At 41.9% G+C, this 19,113-nt stretch overlaps 1 protein-coding gene across 2 annotated transcripts in view; it reads right to left on the bottom strand.

Annotated features, from left to right (window-relative positions):
- The window catches only part of ADGRD2 (adhesion G protein-coupled receptor D2), a 381,222-nt gene that overhangs the window by 337,960 nt on the left and 24,149 nt on the right, over window positions 1-19,113 (bottom strand). For both annotated transcript variants that reach the window (XM_086919969.1, XM_086919967.1), the window contains exons 5-6: window positions 9,218-9,316; window positions 2,588-2,673 (exon numbers count right to left, since the gene is read on the bottom strand). In XM_086919969.1, the coding sequence (XP_086776095.1) occupies window positions 2,588-2,673; window positions 9,218-9,316 (185 nt within the window). The remainder of the gene's footprint in view (window positions 1-2,587; window positions 2,674-9,217; window positions 9,317-19,113) is intronic.

Genomic DNA, 19,113 nt, shown 5'->3' on the forward strand with positions numbered 1-19,113 from the left:
TCCTGATTCACATTAAACTGATGTTTCATATATTTTGGCAAAAACTAATAGCTGTTTTTTAGTGCATTCAATTTCACACTACAGATTTTGCTTATATTCTTCATGTCTGCAATGATCATGAAAGAGCAAGACACCAATGATATAAGCAGATTGTAGAAAGGGTTATTGTTTGACCATGTATTGTATTACAAAGATTACAAGTACCCTCCGCCGGACATTACCAGGATATTGCAAATCACCTCGGAGTTCCATGATCTTATAGAGAAACTCAAACATTTCTCTACATGGTCTTGTAACTACTTGGTTACTTGCAAAATGCCTGTAGCACATGGCAGGGGGTATTTTATCCCAAGCATATTGCTGTGGGGGCCGGCCGCCGTGCTGCACTTCTCTACAAGCAGAAGCTTGGCTGCTCCGTATGGGACTGTAAACTGCCCTTGTCTATGGGCCTGATTACAATCTTGGTGGATGGAACACTCCATCACAAACGTGACAGATATCCCATCCGCTGTATTCCAAGTTCCATTGGATATAATGGAATTGTAATTATTATTATTATTATTATTAACTTTAATTTATAAGGTGCAACAGCTGCCCAAAAAGGGTTTCCTGGCGCTGACCAGGCCAAGGAACAGATACCCGCTTACCGATTATTGATTAAAAAGTTAATTTTTTAAGGATTTGCGAAATTGAGCATACATTTTTTCTTTCCGCATAGGTGTACGGAGTGAGTTCCATAAGGAGGGGCCAAGATATGTGAACGATCAGATGCTCATCCAGGATAGTCTCACTCTAGGCACATAAAATTTCCCTTGGGTGGATGAGCAAAGGCAGCGCGAAGGCACATAGGGCTGAACTAAAGACTGCAGATACTGTGGGGCAACACCTGTTTTGATTTTGAACATATAGCTCAGGGCTTTGAACCTAATTCGGTCCTTTACCCTGAGTCAGTGAAGGTCACGCAAGTGACCAGAGACAGCTCTAGGAACCTGGCAAAGCCGTATTGCAGCAGAGTTCTGAACCATCTGTAGCCTACGAGTCACCTCCTTGTTGGTCCACAGATAAAGAACATTACCATAGTCCAGTCTAGAGGTGAGAAGCGCCTGGACTACAGTTCTCTAGGTATGCTCTGGCAGCATCCAAGTAATCTTTTTGAGCCATTTAAGGATGGTAAAGCATGAGGCAGCTACCTTAACAGCTTGAGGTTGCATAGTTAGGGGGTCGTCAATGATGACACCCAAATTGCGAGCTTGGCAGGAGGGCTGACGAAGAGTACCCATCTCACTCCGCCAGTGCTGAGGGGCCCCAGAGATCTTTATTTTTCCCCAAGACCAGGACCTCGGTCTTCTCTCCGTTGAGCTTAAGGTAATTGGCCTGCATCCACAAGGCAATTTTACCCAAGCCCAGCTGGAGGGAGGAAATCTCAGCCACCCTCTCCACTGAAAGAGAGAAGATAATCTGGGTGCCGTAAGCATAGGAGAACAAAGACAACCCAGCTTCTTCAGCAACATCAGCCAACGGTCTAACATAAAGGTTGAATAGTAAGGGGCTGAGAATGGAGCCCAGAGGAACCCCATAGGGTGAAGGATGGATATCTGAGCTAGCTGCTGGGGAAAAAACTTGAAAGGTCCGACTGGCAAGAAATAATTAAGCCAATTAAGAGGGCTAATCGGGTGGACAGAATTTTGGGATGGAATAAAACTGTCCGCCAAGATGGTAATCATGCCCTATGTTTTGCAGACACCCCAGGGGTACTGTATGTAGAGCACTCAAAAAGTGGGTTTGACGGGAAGTGTGTGCCAGTAGTTTAAATTGGAAGGCTAAAAGGCCACTCAACTATGGCGAGAGTTGTGTGCATGTGATGTGGGAGAGACACAGTGGAGCCTATTGCCCCTGAAGCCAACATCTTGCTGCAATCCAAATCCTTCAACTCGAGTTATCGAACAAAAAATTACAGGTACATGTTTGGAGCACCTAAAATATTAATAGTATTACAGCCTTATCCTTTGGTATAAGACAAGTGCCACTTGATTGTTTCCTGGAAATGTATATATTTGGCATTAGGTTAATTTCAGAAGGTTCACCCATCATCATTACAGTCAGACTCTTAAAGGCTCCTGGATTTATTATGATTTGGCATAAACTGTGCGACTGCTGCAGTCAATATCTGAATTCAATTTATAACAGGAAAGATTTCTGGATATTACTGCAAGGAAAGGAAGGTCCTTCCCCTCAGGGAACATGTGAGATTAGAAAGATAAATGTGTGCATCTTTTGGAAAATTTAGGTGGCTCAACATAATTTTTTGGCATTGCCATTTTTTGCGGCAGATGGAGAAAATCCTTCACACAATCCTAAATATTAGATCTGAAAGAGATCAGAATTGTATTTTCTCCATTGAGGAGTGAAAGGAGGTCATATCGTATGTACTAAATATGAATATGAAATATGAACACGAAAATAGAGCCCTACAGTAGACTAACTGGCATTGAAGTTACATCGAATCATATATTTACAGATGAACTGTATTTGAATATTACACATCAAGTAAAATTGATATTCATATCCCCAAACAACCAAAACTTACCACCGTGGTGTTGGCCAAGGCATTCACTCTGTTGATGAAGGCGTGGTCAGGTTCTGTTTGAGTTTTCTTCAGCTGTAAATAGACATCTGAAAGACATTGTGTGAAGATGTGAATCAGGTGGATTTGGTTGTGTATTCAAGTAACTCTGTTTTAATAAAAAAATGATTTTAGTGGTTCAATAATTTGAAGGCACGCTGAGCCTCATGGTAACAGTATGTAGATGAATAAAAATGTTTGGTAAAACTAATTTCATAGAACCCATATTGCGCTGCAGGTGGACTTGTTTTGCGTTTCCAACATAGAGGCCAATTAGGATGGCGGGCGGACCTGCATCCGTCTGCCACCCCTGAGGTGGAGGGACCGTCCACAGGGGCAGCGGCTGTCCCTCCATAGCAATTAGGATGTGACCCCCACCCTGGCGGTCACATCCCATATCTTTAATCTTGCGGCGGGTGCTGCTTGAAGCGGGAAACATCCTTTACAACGCAACTTTTACCACGCAGTGCCTTTACGACGCAACTTTTACAACGCAAACCATTACAACGCATTGCGCTGGGGGGCGCTCTAGGATAGGGAATAGGTTTAATTTACTATCCAACACCTTCCCTACTATCCACGGGGACTGGAGTTGGAATAGTAAATTAAACTATTCACTATCCAGCGCCCTAAAACACTATGCGTTGTAAAGGCATGCGTTGTAAAAACCACGTTGTAAAGGCATGCGTGGTATAAGAATGCTTTGTAACGTCATACATCCGCTTGAAGCAGCACCTGCCGCAAGTTTAAAAATGCCTGCTGCTTTGTGCATTTACATGCACAAAGCAGCAGGCACCGCGCGGTGCCTGCCGCTTTGTGCATGCAAATGCAGGGGGGTACCATAGGTACCCCCCATGTGCACCCCCCACCCCCCAACACCCTGGGGGCCCCCAAGGGCTCCCCAGAAGCAAATCTTCACATGCTTTTCCACGGCGGAAAATCCGCAGTGGAAAAGCATGTTTGCACACACATCGTAATTTGGCTGGCGGTGTCTTGCAGACACTGCCACCAATTTGCGGTCAACAGCCCGCGGATCAGCGGTGGACGGACCTGCTGTCCGCCGCTGATCCCACCGCCATCATGATCTGGAGGGGGGTGATATAGATTGTTTGACCACCCATGGGATCTCTTGGCTCTATAGAAGATCAATCAGAAGGTTGCCAATACTGAAGATGCATGAATCCTAAATGAACTCAAAAGATAAGAATTTCGGGGCTGGTTGATATGTTGGTGTAGTGGGATCTCCGTCACAATGGTGACAGAGTTCCCTTATCACCAACATAGTGGTTCACTTGTCCAATTTAGATGTGGTAGGACCTTAAATTTGGCCACATTTTTCCGTCCGCCCAGCAAAGTAAGGGCCATCATAGAATTGGCTATAAGTCCATCTGCTTAATTAGCTGGGCAGATATAAAGGCATTTTTTACTGTCCGTCAACGCCAGGCAAACCCTGGCAGTGAGGGACACTAAAAAACAAATAGAATTTTCTTTTTGGAAATACAAAAAGTGGTATTCAGACAGAGTATCGAGTTGGAAATGTTGACTTACACAAATATCGACTTGGAAATATTGTGACAGAAATATCGACAGCAAGAATATTGTGGTCAAGAACATCGAATTACTTTGTTGAGCTCTAACAGGATGATAAGTCTTGTAAAGATAGTGCGCATCCTGTTTCACATTTATGCTCCTGCTCTTCCTTCTCGCAATATGTCGCTGGCTGTATATGTTTGAACTTACAAATAAAGCTTTTTGAAACTTAAAAAAATTGAAGAATATTGAATTTTAGGTAAGAAATATTGTTTTTAAAAATATGGAAGTCATTAATATCATTTGCAAGAATATAGTTGTTTAGAATTTCGATTTTTTAATCTGTGTAATGTGTTTTAGTTTATATTCTAAATGTGTGTGATGAATTTTTTTGTATAAGTACAGTTTATGGTTTTTAATATATGTGTTACATTTTTAGTAGTTATCAATTGTATTTTTTAGTTTCGTAGCGGGGTGTGAGTTTATTGGGGAATAGGGTGGGAAGTAATTTAATTATAATAAATTAATGATTTTTTTATTTATGAATATGTATTTATTTGTGAATTTTTTATAGTGCTAATTGTGAAAAGGAATTTATTTGTAATTCATTATTAATTGGTTGTTAATTAATATTGAATAATTGATCATTAATTATGGTAATTGTGTAATTTTGTTTAGGTGCAGGTTGTGGGGTTTGTAGGGGTAAAGGCTGGGAAGGAGTTAATTTTTTATTAATTAATAATTCATTGTTAATTTATACTTATTAATTGATTGAAAGTTAACTATGGAAATTGTGTAATTCATTTTAGGTGTGGTGTTTATAGGGGTAAAGGGTGGGAAGTAATTTATGTTTAATTAATTAGTAATTAGTTAGTTTATATTAATTAATTGAATGTAAATTAATTATGTAAATTGTCTAATTCATTTTAGGTGCGGGGTGTAATTGCACGTCTTCGCATTTCTTGTAACCCCCTATGCCTGCACCATATAATGCTATGCTAAGGCACTTTGCTTTATACATCTTCAACATCCCCTCGGGGGGTTTGAGCCCAATCGTGTTGCAAAGCTTCTGAGAGCCCAACAGGCCTTACTAAATGATTTCTTTCTATTGTCGATGGATTTGTTCCATGAGTTGTCTTTGTCGAATAGGACCCCTAGATAGGAAAAGGAGTAAGTGAACCCAATCTTTGTTCCAGTTATTGTTATATCCCTACATTTCGTGTTACTCTTCCCACACTTCATGATGTAAGTTTATGATTGGTTCACTTGGAGGCCCAGTACCTATAATCGACAAAGCTAGTGATCAGCGATTGTAATGCCAATGGGATGCGGGCAATGAGGACTGCATCGTCGGCATAAAGGAGGGCCGGGTCAGGACGCGTACCTATTTGTGGGAGATCTTTTGTAACTGTATCAAACTCCTCCCTCACGCTGTTAATGTATACAGGAATCGTGCTAGAATGCATCACTGTGTCACCCCTCTCTCCACGCCGAAAGTTCCTGTGCATTCTCCTCTGGCACCGTACCTAACCTTAGCTCTACACCTCGTACATATGTCTCTCAAGAAGCTGATAATCGGCATCTCTACCCCCATGTCTTTCAGCTTTGACCTGAGCTTTTACACAGTCAAAAGCCGATGAGAGATCTACAAGTGCTATGTAGAGCATCCCCTTTCTGATCTTCACATATTTTCCAATTAAGATATTGAGGTTAAGACTGTTCTATCATCCTAATCCCAGTACAGAAGCCGTATTGGAGGTCTGACAGTTTCTGATGTAATTCTGCCCAGTTTTGTAATCTCTCTAGGATTATACGTCCCGCTATCTTGGCTAGGGAGTCAATCAAAGTAATTGGCCTGCTGCAATTGGGATTTAAAAGGTGCCCCTTTTTGTAAATAGGGACAATGATTGACTCTCCCCATGATGGCAAAAAACCTGCAGTGCCTGTGGCCCTCAATACTACGGTCAATAGCGGTCCCCAAAGTGTGATGTTATCTTTATACAAATCTACTGGGAGGGCGTCAGGTCCTGGTGCTTTGCTGTTTTTACTTGCTTGTATCACTTTGGTAACTTCTTCCAAAGAAAACAGGGCAATAAAAGCGGTTTGACAAGGGATTACTTCCTCATTTCTAGGGGATCCCTGGACCTGAATATGCATTGTGGGGGTGCAGTGTAAATGCTAGAAAAATGCTTAATCCATTCTTCTTCTAGTATTGCACTTATCAATGGTATGATCAATTCTGTCAATCTCCTGGCATTAAATAGTCAAAAAACACTTTCAAGACGGGAAATGAGGGAGCAGGATAAAAGGCGAAGAGGCAGGGTGTATTTTACACTCAACCTTTGATTTGATAGACATTAATATGTTGGACACCCTTATGGACTATTACACTCTACCAGGTCTAGCATTTTGGCAATTCAATTTCATTAAAAACAGTTTGCTGCCAATTGCCTTTTGTATCAATGAATTAAATATTTTATTTAATAAAGGCTTCATAGATACATTGTTGAGAGAATTTGCAAGCATTAAACATGTTATTAAAGTTTTAAAATCCATGGTAGAGTCTGGAGCCTGTCACCGGATCCCAACGACGAGTGCCTGTGCTACGACATTGGTTGGTACTTAAGATGAGAGCTCCCTTTGTTCCATCAGTCTTGTGCATTGCCCCTCTTTCTTTCGGCCAGGCCTCTTTAAGGTATTCAGACACCCTTGCTGACATTTAAAAACCTGGGGGCATATTACCAAGCAATAGCGATAATTATCGCTATTGCTTAGTTAGAGACAAAAATTTACCGCTGCGCTGCGGCGATTTTTACCGCAAATAAACCTTGGTATTACCAAGGTTTATCGCAAATGCGATAAAAATCGCCGCAATGCATGAATATCGCTGAAAAGTCAGCGATATTCATGCATTACTGAGCTAATGCTCTTAGCCATGTTATCCACCTCCCATTGGATAACATGGCTAAGAACTGCTCAGGGCAGGTGTTAGCTTTTGGAGATATTCGCGCTTAGCGCAAATATCTCCAAAAGTTGGTAATAGGAGATAGCGATGTTAGCGACTGTTTTCAGTCGCTAACATCTTGGCACGCCCACTTTGCATATCATTAGTGATAAATATCACTGACATGCAAAGTGGGGCCCAAGAAGGTCGCTATCTCCTACTAGCTGTCGCTAACTGGTGTTAGCGACAGCTAGGTAATAGGGAGATAATTTTATCTCCGCTTTCTTGGCTTTTAAAGCCAAAAAAGCGGAGATAAACCCCCTTGATAATATGCCCCTCGGTCTCCCAAAAGGAAAAGCAAAATTATGATTTTGTCTAACTCAGTGCTTAATTTGAGGCTGTGTTTTCCTGTCCTCAGCACCGGCACTCAATTGTCAACATCGGCACTTATGACAGTCCGCCATGAGGTAGCGGTGTCTGGCTAATTTAGAGATGCTCACAACAGTTAATTATTAATTCAATATACATTAGAAATGACTATATCCTGCCGCCCAAGCCATTCTTACAGCTTTGGGGGCCTGAAATAGGGCCGAGCTGTCACACTTGTAGGAGTGTGATGGTTAATATTGGAGCTGCTACTATCATTGGCAGCATGGCAGGGGTAATATGTGGTGCAAGCTGCAGTGGCCTCCTGACAAGAACCCTGACACTTATTTTCTTTACAAATTAAGCACTGGTCGGCCATCCTTGCTGACACTGAGGAAAAACCTCTTCATCCAGTGAGGCCCCTCACTTTTAACAACAGGGCCTTAACTGGCAGATTTGTGTCGGTTTTGCTACCTGAAAAGTTTTTATTCTGGGGAGGGGGCTCACTTTGATTCCGATTATATCTCCCCTTAATGTTCGAGAAGAACAAGGTGCCTGAGAGCCGATCATTAAGGTGTTCGTTCATTTATCACTCTGCAGATAGGGCAGGGATGCAAACACAACCCACGCGGATCTGAAGTGAGGCAGGAAGTCAAGCTAAGCCAGAAAAGCAAAGCACAAAATGTGTGTGCGGGTCATTGTTATTTAACAGCCAGCACAGTAAATGAGAGAACTGGCTAAAGAGCATCTGCTGAAAGCCACACAGCGTGTCAGTAGTACAACAGGGATTTTCAGCCAGCATTCCAGCCCTCTGTTCACGCCACTAATCCTGAGTACCCCTTGGCCCGCTGCTCCGTCAATTGCATGGTTATAGGCAAAGTGAAGGCTAGGACATCCATGGCTCAACCTGTGCATACCATGGTTTGTGTATGCCTACAGGCTGGCCCTGGGAAGGGGTTGCTGTCTGTCTCTTTCACCGCTGCACTTTAATATTCCACCAATGAGCATGAAGCCTCTTTTGTGCTTCTCACAGTCATGGCTCTCTTCCCCGAGTTTAAAAATACCAAACCTCCCCACCCTTTCAAAGTCAAGAGCTGCAAGCCAATTTTAACCAATTCCTTGAACCAAACTGGCCTGAGACAGGGGTGCTAAATTGGGCTTAGCAGAAGCACAACAGCACTGTTGAGAGCACCTATGAAACAAGTGCTTTTAGACTTGGTACTGAATGGCCAGCCTAACTTCATCACATGACCACATTTACTCTATATGATATGTGATATGCCATGCTTCATGTCTTAGATGTATGGAGCATGGTAGTGCACGAGGTTGTGCCAATAACCAGAGAGGTGAACTGTGGTTCTACTGAATAAGCAGCTACCTACATCATTATCATATGAAATCTCTTTAGTGATGTCATAACTGCACTTTCACAATTGCCTTATTAAGCTTCTTGCTTTCTCAAAATTGCTTAAAAATGCACCATTTGCAAACTCTTTTTCAAACTTTTCTTCAGGGGGCAATCCCACCGAACCCCCTTATAATGGTCGGGCTCGCTCGCCATAGGGCCCTCATCAGGAAATTTTACACCGCACCACTATCAAATGTCACCAGCCGCCACTGGTTTTAGTAGCTGTTTTATTACCCATTTGGTCACAATTTAGAACTCCAGGGGATACCTAGGACATCAGCGTCAATGCACATAACCAGTGGTAATTAAGGTTATGTTTAAAAAAAGACAGAACAACCCTACTTACCCCTGGGATAGCGGCAAACAAAGGGCAAGGACTGCATGCAGGAGATGAACCCTGGGTTCTTCTTCCCAGTTTCAAGTATCTTGCATTCTTCTGATGGTCCTGCATGAAAAACAGAAAATGAATAAACTCACCTGTAAACCATAAATGTTTATTCTACTCTTGAAGAAACTCACAACTTTCAAACAAACAGAAACAGTGATGTTCAGATGATAGGAGTCGGAAAGGATAGGGGCATAAAAGTTATAAGCCAGAGATGCCATCTCAAGAGATACAATATATATGTAGGTAAAGCTTTGAATATTGGTGGCTGAGTTGTCTTCATGCGGGGATGAGTTAGGAGGTGGTCAGATAATGAGAACTGACGATAAAGTGGATGAAGAATAAAATAAAACTAAAAGTGATGTTGGCTGAAATCTAATTTATTCTTTTGTCTTTTGTGATGATAGACTTCTAAACGATAAGGCTAAACAGCAGCTGGTCTGGCAGGAAATTGCTGGTTTATTCCCTATGAATTTGTCTCATACAGAGATAAAAACAATTCAGACAGTAGGGGTCTTCCGAACAGTAGCACGGATTTCACAAGTCACATCCCTCTGCCCTCACAGGAAAACTAAGGGTGTGGGGTGAGTTTAAGATCTTCCTTTTTATGGTCTCACTTGACTGCACCGTTGTTGAAAAGACAATTATGCGAGAACACCAGGAGAGGGACTTTGGCTCCACCCTCATATTGGAAGCCAGGAGTACATGTTCTAATTGGGCAGAAGTTGTGTGCTTCCACAAAAAAGTGTAGGGTCTCCACACAGCTGTGATCAATTTGTTTATTCAGCTGCCTGAGATTGAACTTTCAAGAGCAAACATATGCCATTAAAAATGCCTTTTCTAACTTGTTAATGTACGGAGTCTGTCTTTGGTAGAAGCACAGATGGGAGGACCCTACATGCATTTTTAGGTCTGGCTTGATAGTGCAACTGCCACCTCACCTTTTAACCTACACCAATATTATTCTGCAGTTCTTTACTTCTACAAAAATACACACCAATTCCTATGCTATCTACTTGCACAAAGCAGTGAAAATGGAATTCTAGCGGTTGCCTAAGCCAGCTTACTGCATTGTGCTCCATTAAAAAACTCATTGACAATCTTTGATTTTTAATACAAATACCAAAAGATGATTTTCAGATAAGGTGGCTATCTCTGCCTAAGCACTGGCAGGACAAGTTCCTCCACTCTCCCACCACCTGCAGTGTATGTATTTACATTTCCCCAAAATAGAAAACAGACCAGAAAAGGCAAGAATGGCCGTTGTAGGTCCTTTGCCAAGAGCACAATAGCCCTGTTGGTGCAGCTGGCTTGTAGTGCAATTACTACCTGCAAGGGAAGGGTAATTAAAGAACAATACACTCTAAATTTCTGGCCGTACTTATCGTAAGTGAGGATATGGTTGAAGCAAACTGTACACACAAAGGGGCCGATTCACAGAACTAATCTGAGACAAAATTCCTAAACGTACTACTTTTGGTATTCACAGAAGGCATTTAGTAGTATTTAAGTTAGGATTTTGTCTTAAGTTTGACTTAAGACCAATTTAAGACAGACTTAAGACAGATTTAAGACAAATTTAGGACAAATTTAGGACAGACTTAAGACAAAATCCTAACTTTCATACTACTAAATGCCTTCTGTGAATACCAAAAGTAGTAAGTTTAGGATTTTGTCTCAGATTACTTCTGTGAATTGGACCCAAAGAGAGGCAAGAGCTTCAAGAAATCGGGTTTTTCTATAGACTAACTAGTTCCTCTCCCGGGGTGGTGGGGTGCGAACATGCGCAGAGGACCAGTTTGACTTTCCCACTACTGAAAAGAGGTGGTACCTCATTTTATTAATATTTTTTTATTACGATGTGGAGAACCCAAAGTGGGACCTTTTAAGTTGGGGAGGGTATGTAAATATGCATTTAAAGGGATAGGGGATTTTCCACCTACTGCTGCTGTGTTACTCCATTTCTTTCCCTTATTTTACACCTATTTTCATCCACAAGTGGGGTACCCACCTGGGTATCTCATAAGGCAAATACCCCATATTATATTTTTCATGCACTGTAATTTGACCCCACAACTCAGAACCCAAACATTTGCACAAACACTTATTTGCAGACAGATTGTGAATTAGATGGCACCTCAGAATTAGCCTCACAGAGTGTGCACAACCTTTCAAGGCTAGTTGAATATTTTTCGAAGGAATTTTTTTTCAGTGGTGATGCCTTAGGGTATCCGCTATAATGTATTTAATTTTTTTATTTCATTATGGACCAGCAAGGATCACTTTCTAATAAAAAAAACGAAAACACACAAAATTATTTAATTGCATTTTTAAAAAGGTGTGGCAGCCTTAATTGAGCAGCTATATTTTTCACATAGCATTTCCGCAAGGTCTACTATGTATCAAAAGGTGATCAAGTCACATCAAATGTTTCTTGTAACAATTTGAACGTTTACACGTTTGTCCCATTATATAAACAAGTGTTGAGGTGTTAGATCCTTTCATTAACAATATAGTCCCTTCTGTCATTTTCATATATATTTCTGATAATGTTTGCTCATGCAAACAGTCATATAGATACCACACAATACCACTTTTATTATTGCCACAAGATCTGGCAGACATCAATGAATTGCAGCCTCATATTTGAATAATGAAATCCAGAAACAGAGGGGAAGGGTATCACACAGAAAGACATCCTTGAGAGCAGTCTATTGAGGCTGACATCAACCTGCACACATTCAGCACCGATCCCATACAACCGTGCTCTTATACTCCCATTCAAGCATGCTAAAAGTCATCTAAGATTATCAATTGGTCAATCATAACTTTCAATGTCTTTGAAAACATTAACATTTACAAAAACATGTATCTAAACTGTATAGATAATACCACAATACCCAATACAAACGTAAAATTAACTGTTAAATATTATATCATATCCTTGGCCAAAGGTACCCAGACCACTGTATGATTCAACAAATACCCGTTCTAGTGAGATTTAAATCCTGTATATTGACAGTGGACATCTGGATGGAAATTAATTCCTTAGACTCAGGTTCTCATCTTTGGTGGTCCTCCCTTGGTAGGGTCATCAGCCTGGTGGCCTCCTGAGTTAGGTACTACAGTCCCTCTTCTGCCTCCGCACATAATCTTAAAATACTTTTTAGAAATTCACCTTTTTAGGTTATATCAATAAAGTTGCTTCAACTAGTTTCTTTCATCTCAGTTTCTTCTGCAATGTGATCCCTCTTATGTCTTGTGACTCTTACTTATATCTTTTTCAAGCCACTATAATGACCAGAATAGTCTTTGTTCCTTCCTCCACTTCTCTTCTTTTTTCCTTTTCCATACTTGCTTTCTAATTTCTTACGTAAAACCTCTAATAATATCTACGGGTGATTGGAATGTTTGATTCCACCCACGAAATTGGTGAAATTGTGGTCCTCCACGTTAATCTTTAACGAGGAGTTCAGGCCAAATTCTGCCAATTGCTGCATGGCAGAATGTATCTCCTATGGACCTGATCCATTAGCTGAATATAATGATTGGACTTCCCTTCACCATCATTGGTCACACAAAATTGGTGTGGCTCCCGTGAGGCATTGCCAGCCTTTCCACCATTTCTTCTTAACTCTTGACTCTTTGCACTACAAGGTGGGATAGACTGGGGGAGACTAAGTACAAGTATTTTTATAAAGGCGAACATGGATTCCCAAAAACAGACAGTATAACTGTAGCTGCTGTTGATTTACACAATTTTGTGTGACCAATGATGGCGAAGGGAAGTCGAATCATTATTTTCAGCTAAAGGATCAGGTCCAAATTAAGTTGTAATATTGTGAGTGAGGGGCGACCTGATCTGTAACCCTCTTTAGCTAATTTTTGTAAATAGAATTTATCTGCTGCAAGGCTCCAGAAATTGCATGTTGGCGAGCGTGAGCGAGACTTAGTATCCACTATTTCAATCTTTTAATGCGAGTCGTCACGGTCAGAGAGCTGCCGCTCAAGTTGATTTGCTGCTGCTCAAGTACATTTTTTACGTGCAACGCCTGGTGCCGCTCATGCTGATTTTTTAACACTGCTCGTGCTACCACCACTAAATTGCAGCTTGAGCAGAGGGAGCTGTGTCTTTTCTGCCCATTGGCGGAACTCAGCGGAATCAGCAGGAGTTTTTATGTAACTCTCCGGAATTCTGCGGCGTAAAACTCCACGAGTTCCGTCCACACAAAATAATGTCTGACATGGATTATAATGTTGGTATTTTGCTTTTTCTGCCCATATTGTGAGTTTCAATATTGTAATACATATTCTGATGTATCCAGTTTTATTTATTTTATTTATTTGCTGAAGTTTAAATGTACAGCCATGCATATTCTGTTGTATTGTACTCTATTCAATAAAAACTTTAAACAAAAAAAGATAATGTCCTGAATAGATTATTGCAATCCAATCTGCCCTGGCCTTCCTAGCAACTTGATTCAATGTCTCTACCTCAGAAGGGGGCGGCTTTGTTTATTCTTGGTCTTCCACTTCGAGCTCTCTTGCATTCACTTTCTATGGCAAAGAGTTCTAAATTCAATGCACTGTGTCTTTGTTATAAAGCCAACTCAACTCAGGGCTGCTGTAGCTTCAACTGATGTTCTTGCACCATGTTTCTTCCAAATGTTTATGCTCAGCATCTGTGAACCATCTTCAATTTTTAGAAGGGCCCGTGAGTGGCCAGTCCTTTTAGGTTGTTATGCTGAACACTGAAACACTCACTCTCCTGAGATTCGTACCATTAGAAAGCATTCTCACTGTTGGAAAAAAATTAAAACCAGGCTGCTTTGATTTATGTTTTTGTTTTTGTCTGCCTTAGCCCCAGGACACTTGTTTTAGGCTACAGGCACACCTTTCAAATAATTTTCATTTACGTATGATTGCTGCCTTCTCCTTCTCATCAATTCTATTCATTATGTAAGGAATAAAGTACCCTCTAGCATACCTTATAAGAATATAGTAACTCACCGGGGAGTTCCATGACCATATAACAGTTTGGCTGAGTTCCTTTATAGGGTTATGCAACTCTGAGGTGACTTGCAATATCCTTTTCGTGTATGTCGGGCTACTTTATTCCATCTAATACATGGTCACACCATCACCTTTCTCACAAACCACTTAAAACCTTGGTAGTAGATTTATGAAAAAGTCACACAGTCACTTTGCTGTGCTGCACTGTGTGACAGGTAAAGAACAGGAATGAGCCATATTTAAAAGTATATGGTGCATTCCTACCTTTTCTCCTGCGCTGGTGCCGTTTTGGCTGCTTAACGCAAGTGCAGGCACCCTTTCATCATGGTGCAAGGGTGCCTGTGTTGCATGCAGAATTGTATTTGTGCAGGAAGGGGTACTTTCCTGCACAAAAACAACCATGGGAAGCAAATTCCTCCATCTATATGTGCTGCAGAATGTAGCACATATAGAAAGAGGGGAAAAAAGGAGAAATAGGGACATTTCTCCTTGTTACGCCTCTCCTGGGTGGTGTATCATTTTGGTGCACTAGCAGGTTTACCAGTTCTGGTAAATATGGGAATGCATCAAAAACCAAGTGGCCATGAGTGGCTTCAGAAATCACATGTACGGTTTGCGTCACTCTTGCGCCACATTGCGTAGCGCAAAAGCAACCTCAAACGGGCTCATAAATAGGCATCTCGGTGCATAGATCTTTCATGTGACAGAATGAGCATGTTTGCAAACATGAAGAATAAAAATAAAACCTCTAGTGCAAAATTAAATACATCAAATACATGTTACATATTTGTTGCGAAAGGGTATGCAAAAAATAAACATACTCTCTGTGCTCCTCATCAAGCTATTAAAATAGAGCAGAAGAAAGAAAAGCAACTGTTTGTTTTTGTTGCTTTTAACAGCTGCTACAACTATGCTCTGTGACCTGCCTTTCTCTCTTGCTGCTAGCTCTGCCAGCTGACATTGTGAGGTCAGAACTATATAGTAATAACTTGCAATAGTCGACTTCTGACATCTTTTCTTTATTATGGGTGACTGGGTGTAAGTTGCCAATTATAAAGAAATTAGAGACTGCTGTTTACACTGGGTTTACTTAATCTCATGTATTATATTTAAGGATGAAGTGCCCCCTGCCATACATTATAAAGATATTGCATGTCAGGAGTTACATACCCATATAGGTGAAGGAGACCTAAGGCTGAGTTGCTCTGTAAGGTTATGGAACTCAGAGATGACTTGCAATATCCTTATAATGCATGGCAGGGGGTACGTTATCCCCTATAATACATGGCCACACTGTCATCTTTCCCACAGACCACTTAAAATGTTGGTGTGTAGCTCTTTAATTTGAAAGATAGAGCATGTTTGAAAACACGAAGAAGAAAAATAGAACCTCTGGTGCACATTTAAACACTTCAAAAACCTGCTGGATATTTGTTAATAAAAAGATATTAGAAACATTTTATACAAGTCAGTTAAAAAAAAATCTGCTGTAGTTCAGAATAACTCGGCTGTAATTATCTATGGAAGTTAAAAAATAAACGTTTTTTTTGCTAGTGACTGTAAGCTGCAAATAATGAGGAGAAGAAAGTAACAATTTGCGCTGCTTTAACCAGCTCTACTCTGTGACCTTACCTGCCTTTCGCCTGGCTGCTGGCAGCCGGCATTGTGTCATCAGAACTGGACTTTAATAACTAAATACAGTTGAGTTCTGACAGAATTTCTCTATAATTGGTGAATGGGTGCATCACAAGTCAGGGTCGATGTCCTGTGACAGCTGCGATCGATGGGTGTGGGGTGATGGTGTAAGCCAGCCCTCGAGGAGTGGCTGTTACAAGCATCCAATATGAACTAGAACAATGGCCAGTCGGTCACTACACCTCTGTCACTTTCCTAGCTCACAAAGGTTAATTGCAGCAGGCACGGCGAGGCTTCAAAAGGGAGAGGAGAGGGGCATGGCACATGAAGAGAAAGCGATCAGTAAGGAAGGAAGGAGAGAGAGAGAGAGAGAGAGAGAGAGAGAGAGAGAGAGAGAGAATGAGAATGAATGAATGAATGAGTGGAAAGAGAGGAAAGAGAGAGACATCGCACTGAGTCAAAGGGGCTGCTTTGAGTATTTTCACCAGGGCTGCTTTTGTTTCTCCATTCCGCCCTGTTAAACGGAGCTCGTCGCATTTCATTATGAGGCTTACATCCTGCGTTAAAATGTCCCTTAGAATCGTCTCTGTACATAAGCCAGCAGTGCCATCTACTGGTGGGTCTATAGTGATGCGGAAGTGCATCCTGAATGGTTTACTCTGAACCCCTTTTCACCCAAAATATTGTGCTGGAGACGACGCTTCCTTCCTTGAGGTGAGGTGATGTGACCTGATGCAGTCCGGTGCTATATTGCTTGGAATTGCTTTCCTAATTACACTTAGTGCTGTGGGCGTTGTTTGGTGCTGTCCGAGGTCAGGGTGGCTGGAAACGTGGGGGCATATTATCAAGAACGGCGTTAAAAGTTATCGCTGGTTTCGCGGCAGAAAACTGCTGCTAAAGGGGCAATATTGAGCTTGATAATATGCCCTGGAGAATTACAATAGAAGCCCATGTTTACGCCAGAACATGGGCTTCTATTGGAATTCTCCAGGGCATATTATAAAGCCCATTATCGTTGCTTTAGCTGCAGTTTTCTGCCGCTAAACCAGCCATAATTTTAACGCCTTTCTTGATAATATGCCCCGTGGCTTCTTGTGGGAGACAAGGAGCTCCAGACTGAAAGATGCCAGTAATTGTATGGCCTTCCAATTAATACCCGCAAGAAGGCATCGGCTGGTCCTTAAGGATAGGAAGAGACTAGATGAACGACAGAGGAAGTGTGAGACAACCCCAACAGGTTGGGTTAGTAGGAGACAAGGAGAACGAAGGAGAGGAGAGAGAAGTGCAACAAACCACATCAGGGTAGAGAGGCAGCACGTGGCAAGGGTCACAGATGCAGAGAAGAAAAAGGTCTCTTTCTTAACCCCTTCGATGCTGTTGACGGAACGGTTCCGTCATGCACGTCGGGTGAGCTGTGCGGTTGATGGAACTGTTCCGTCATGACTCCGCCCGCGCAAGGCGGAGTCAGCATGGGCGGGGAATTCGCGCCGCAGCGATGCGGTTAACAAAAGACTTAGGGGCAGATTTATGTTAACTGGCGCATCCCCAGGGATGCGCCAGTTAATGTGCGCCACAGCTCCGCCACCCATGGTGCAAAAACGGGTCAGATGCGTGACGCATCTGTGCCGGAAACGTGGCGCATTGCTGGAGTTGCGTCGCAAGCGCGACACAGCTCCAGCAAGGCTCGGAGGTGCCCCATTTTCACAATGCTGCGTCAAGACCTACGCCTGCTTCAAGCAGGCGCAGGGTTTTGACGCAGCATTGGCCTGAAAGTGACTGAGTAAAATCTCATAGATTTCACTCAGTCACTTTCAGGAGGCGTTCCTGCGCAGGAAAGACTCCTTATGGCGCAGGGCTTTACAACGTGACGCTTCTCCTAGATGCGTCACGTTGTAAATAGGGCGCATTGTTTGCGCCGCCGTTGAGTCAAATAAAGTTATGCAATTGCGGCGCAAAGAGGCGCAAGGGCATCATAAATCTGCCCCTTAGTGGCTAATTTGTAGTAGGGCGGATGCAGAAGATGTGCCAAACAGTCACCAATGGCCTGCCCGCGTTATTACAAGTACATTGATGTTAATGTCCTCTCCACAACATGTGCGCACAGCTCTAGCCACAGTGTTTCTGGTGCAATACTCCCTGAAATTCAGCTTCTTTTGGGACTCACGTTCTATGCATCATCGAATTATGGTATGTCTAGAACCTCTGATGAACAACCCACAGACACATACACCGACCTAACACACAAAAACAACAATTTAAAAACTAATTACATGGTCCTGTAAAAGTTCAGGCTACTATACCAGTCTTTTGCATCTCCTCTTCATTATTATCTTCTTTCTTCTCAATCTTTTTTCTATGCCCTCCTTTGTCTACTCAGCCATAATAGAAGATATCTTAAATATGACCACTCCATTAATATTCATCGAAATCCTAGCTCTCTTGTTCGCAGCCTGATGCTTTTGCCCTACCATCTGCTGTAATGATACACCCACATATGGGTTTAAATCTGTGTAAACATGGGGCTACTTCCAAAGCTCCAATCACCGGTTTCAATTCCTTCTCATATTTGCTGGTCCATATAACTTCTATCCCTTTCCTTAAGAATCTTCCTATGTGCACACTCATGGCGGCAAAACTGTGAATACATTTGGCATTACATTCGAATATTCTATAGATTTATAGTCCTCTCAATTACAATGTTGCGAACTTTATCACCTTTGAAAAGCTTCACATGCAGGCAAAACTTACTGTAAAAATGTAATGCTTAAGGGTTTTCTATAAATATGTACGGGTAAGAAAGTTCTCTCACTAAACGAAGGAGCTGAGGGATACTTCCCAATCTTTTTTTTCAAAACACAGCCGAACTTCACAAAGTTTGTAAAAGTTGAAAAATAAATTTCTCGAAAACTGGTTTTACAGTTGTGTTCTTTTCTGGGGCTTTTTTAGTGGGGGGTTGTGATGAGATGGTTTCCACAGAATCTGGCCACCTCCATGACCCAGACCACGTCAGATCAGCGGGATCTCACACTTACCTTCTACTCTGTACCCAATCTCTCCTAGTCTTCATCAATATGGAAGCAGTAGGTCTGCATCAGGCATCATGTGTCATGTCATTTTCCCTTATCCTACAATCGTCACTGCCTCTTTCACAGTCTTAAGGATAATGCAAGGGTGGAATCGTGGCAGTGTGGATATGTGGAAGCCTTCAA

The sequence above is a fragment of the Lissotriton vulgaris genome, chromosome 5 (genome assembly GCF_964263255.1).
Source record: "Lissotriton vulgaris chromosome 5, aLisVul1.2, whole genome shotgun sequence".
NCBI lineage: Eukaryota > Metazoa > Chordata > Amphibia > Caudata > Salamandridae > Lissotriton > Lissotriton vulgaris.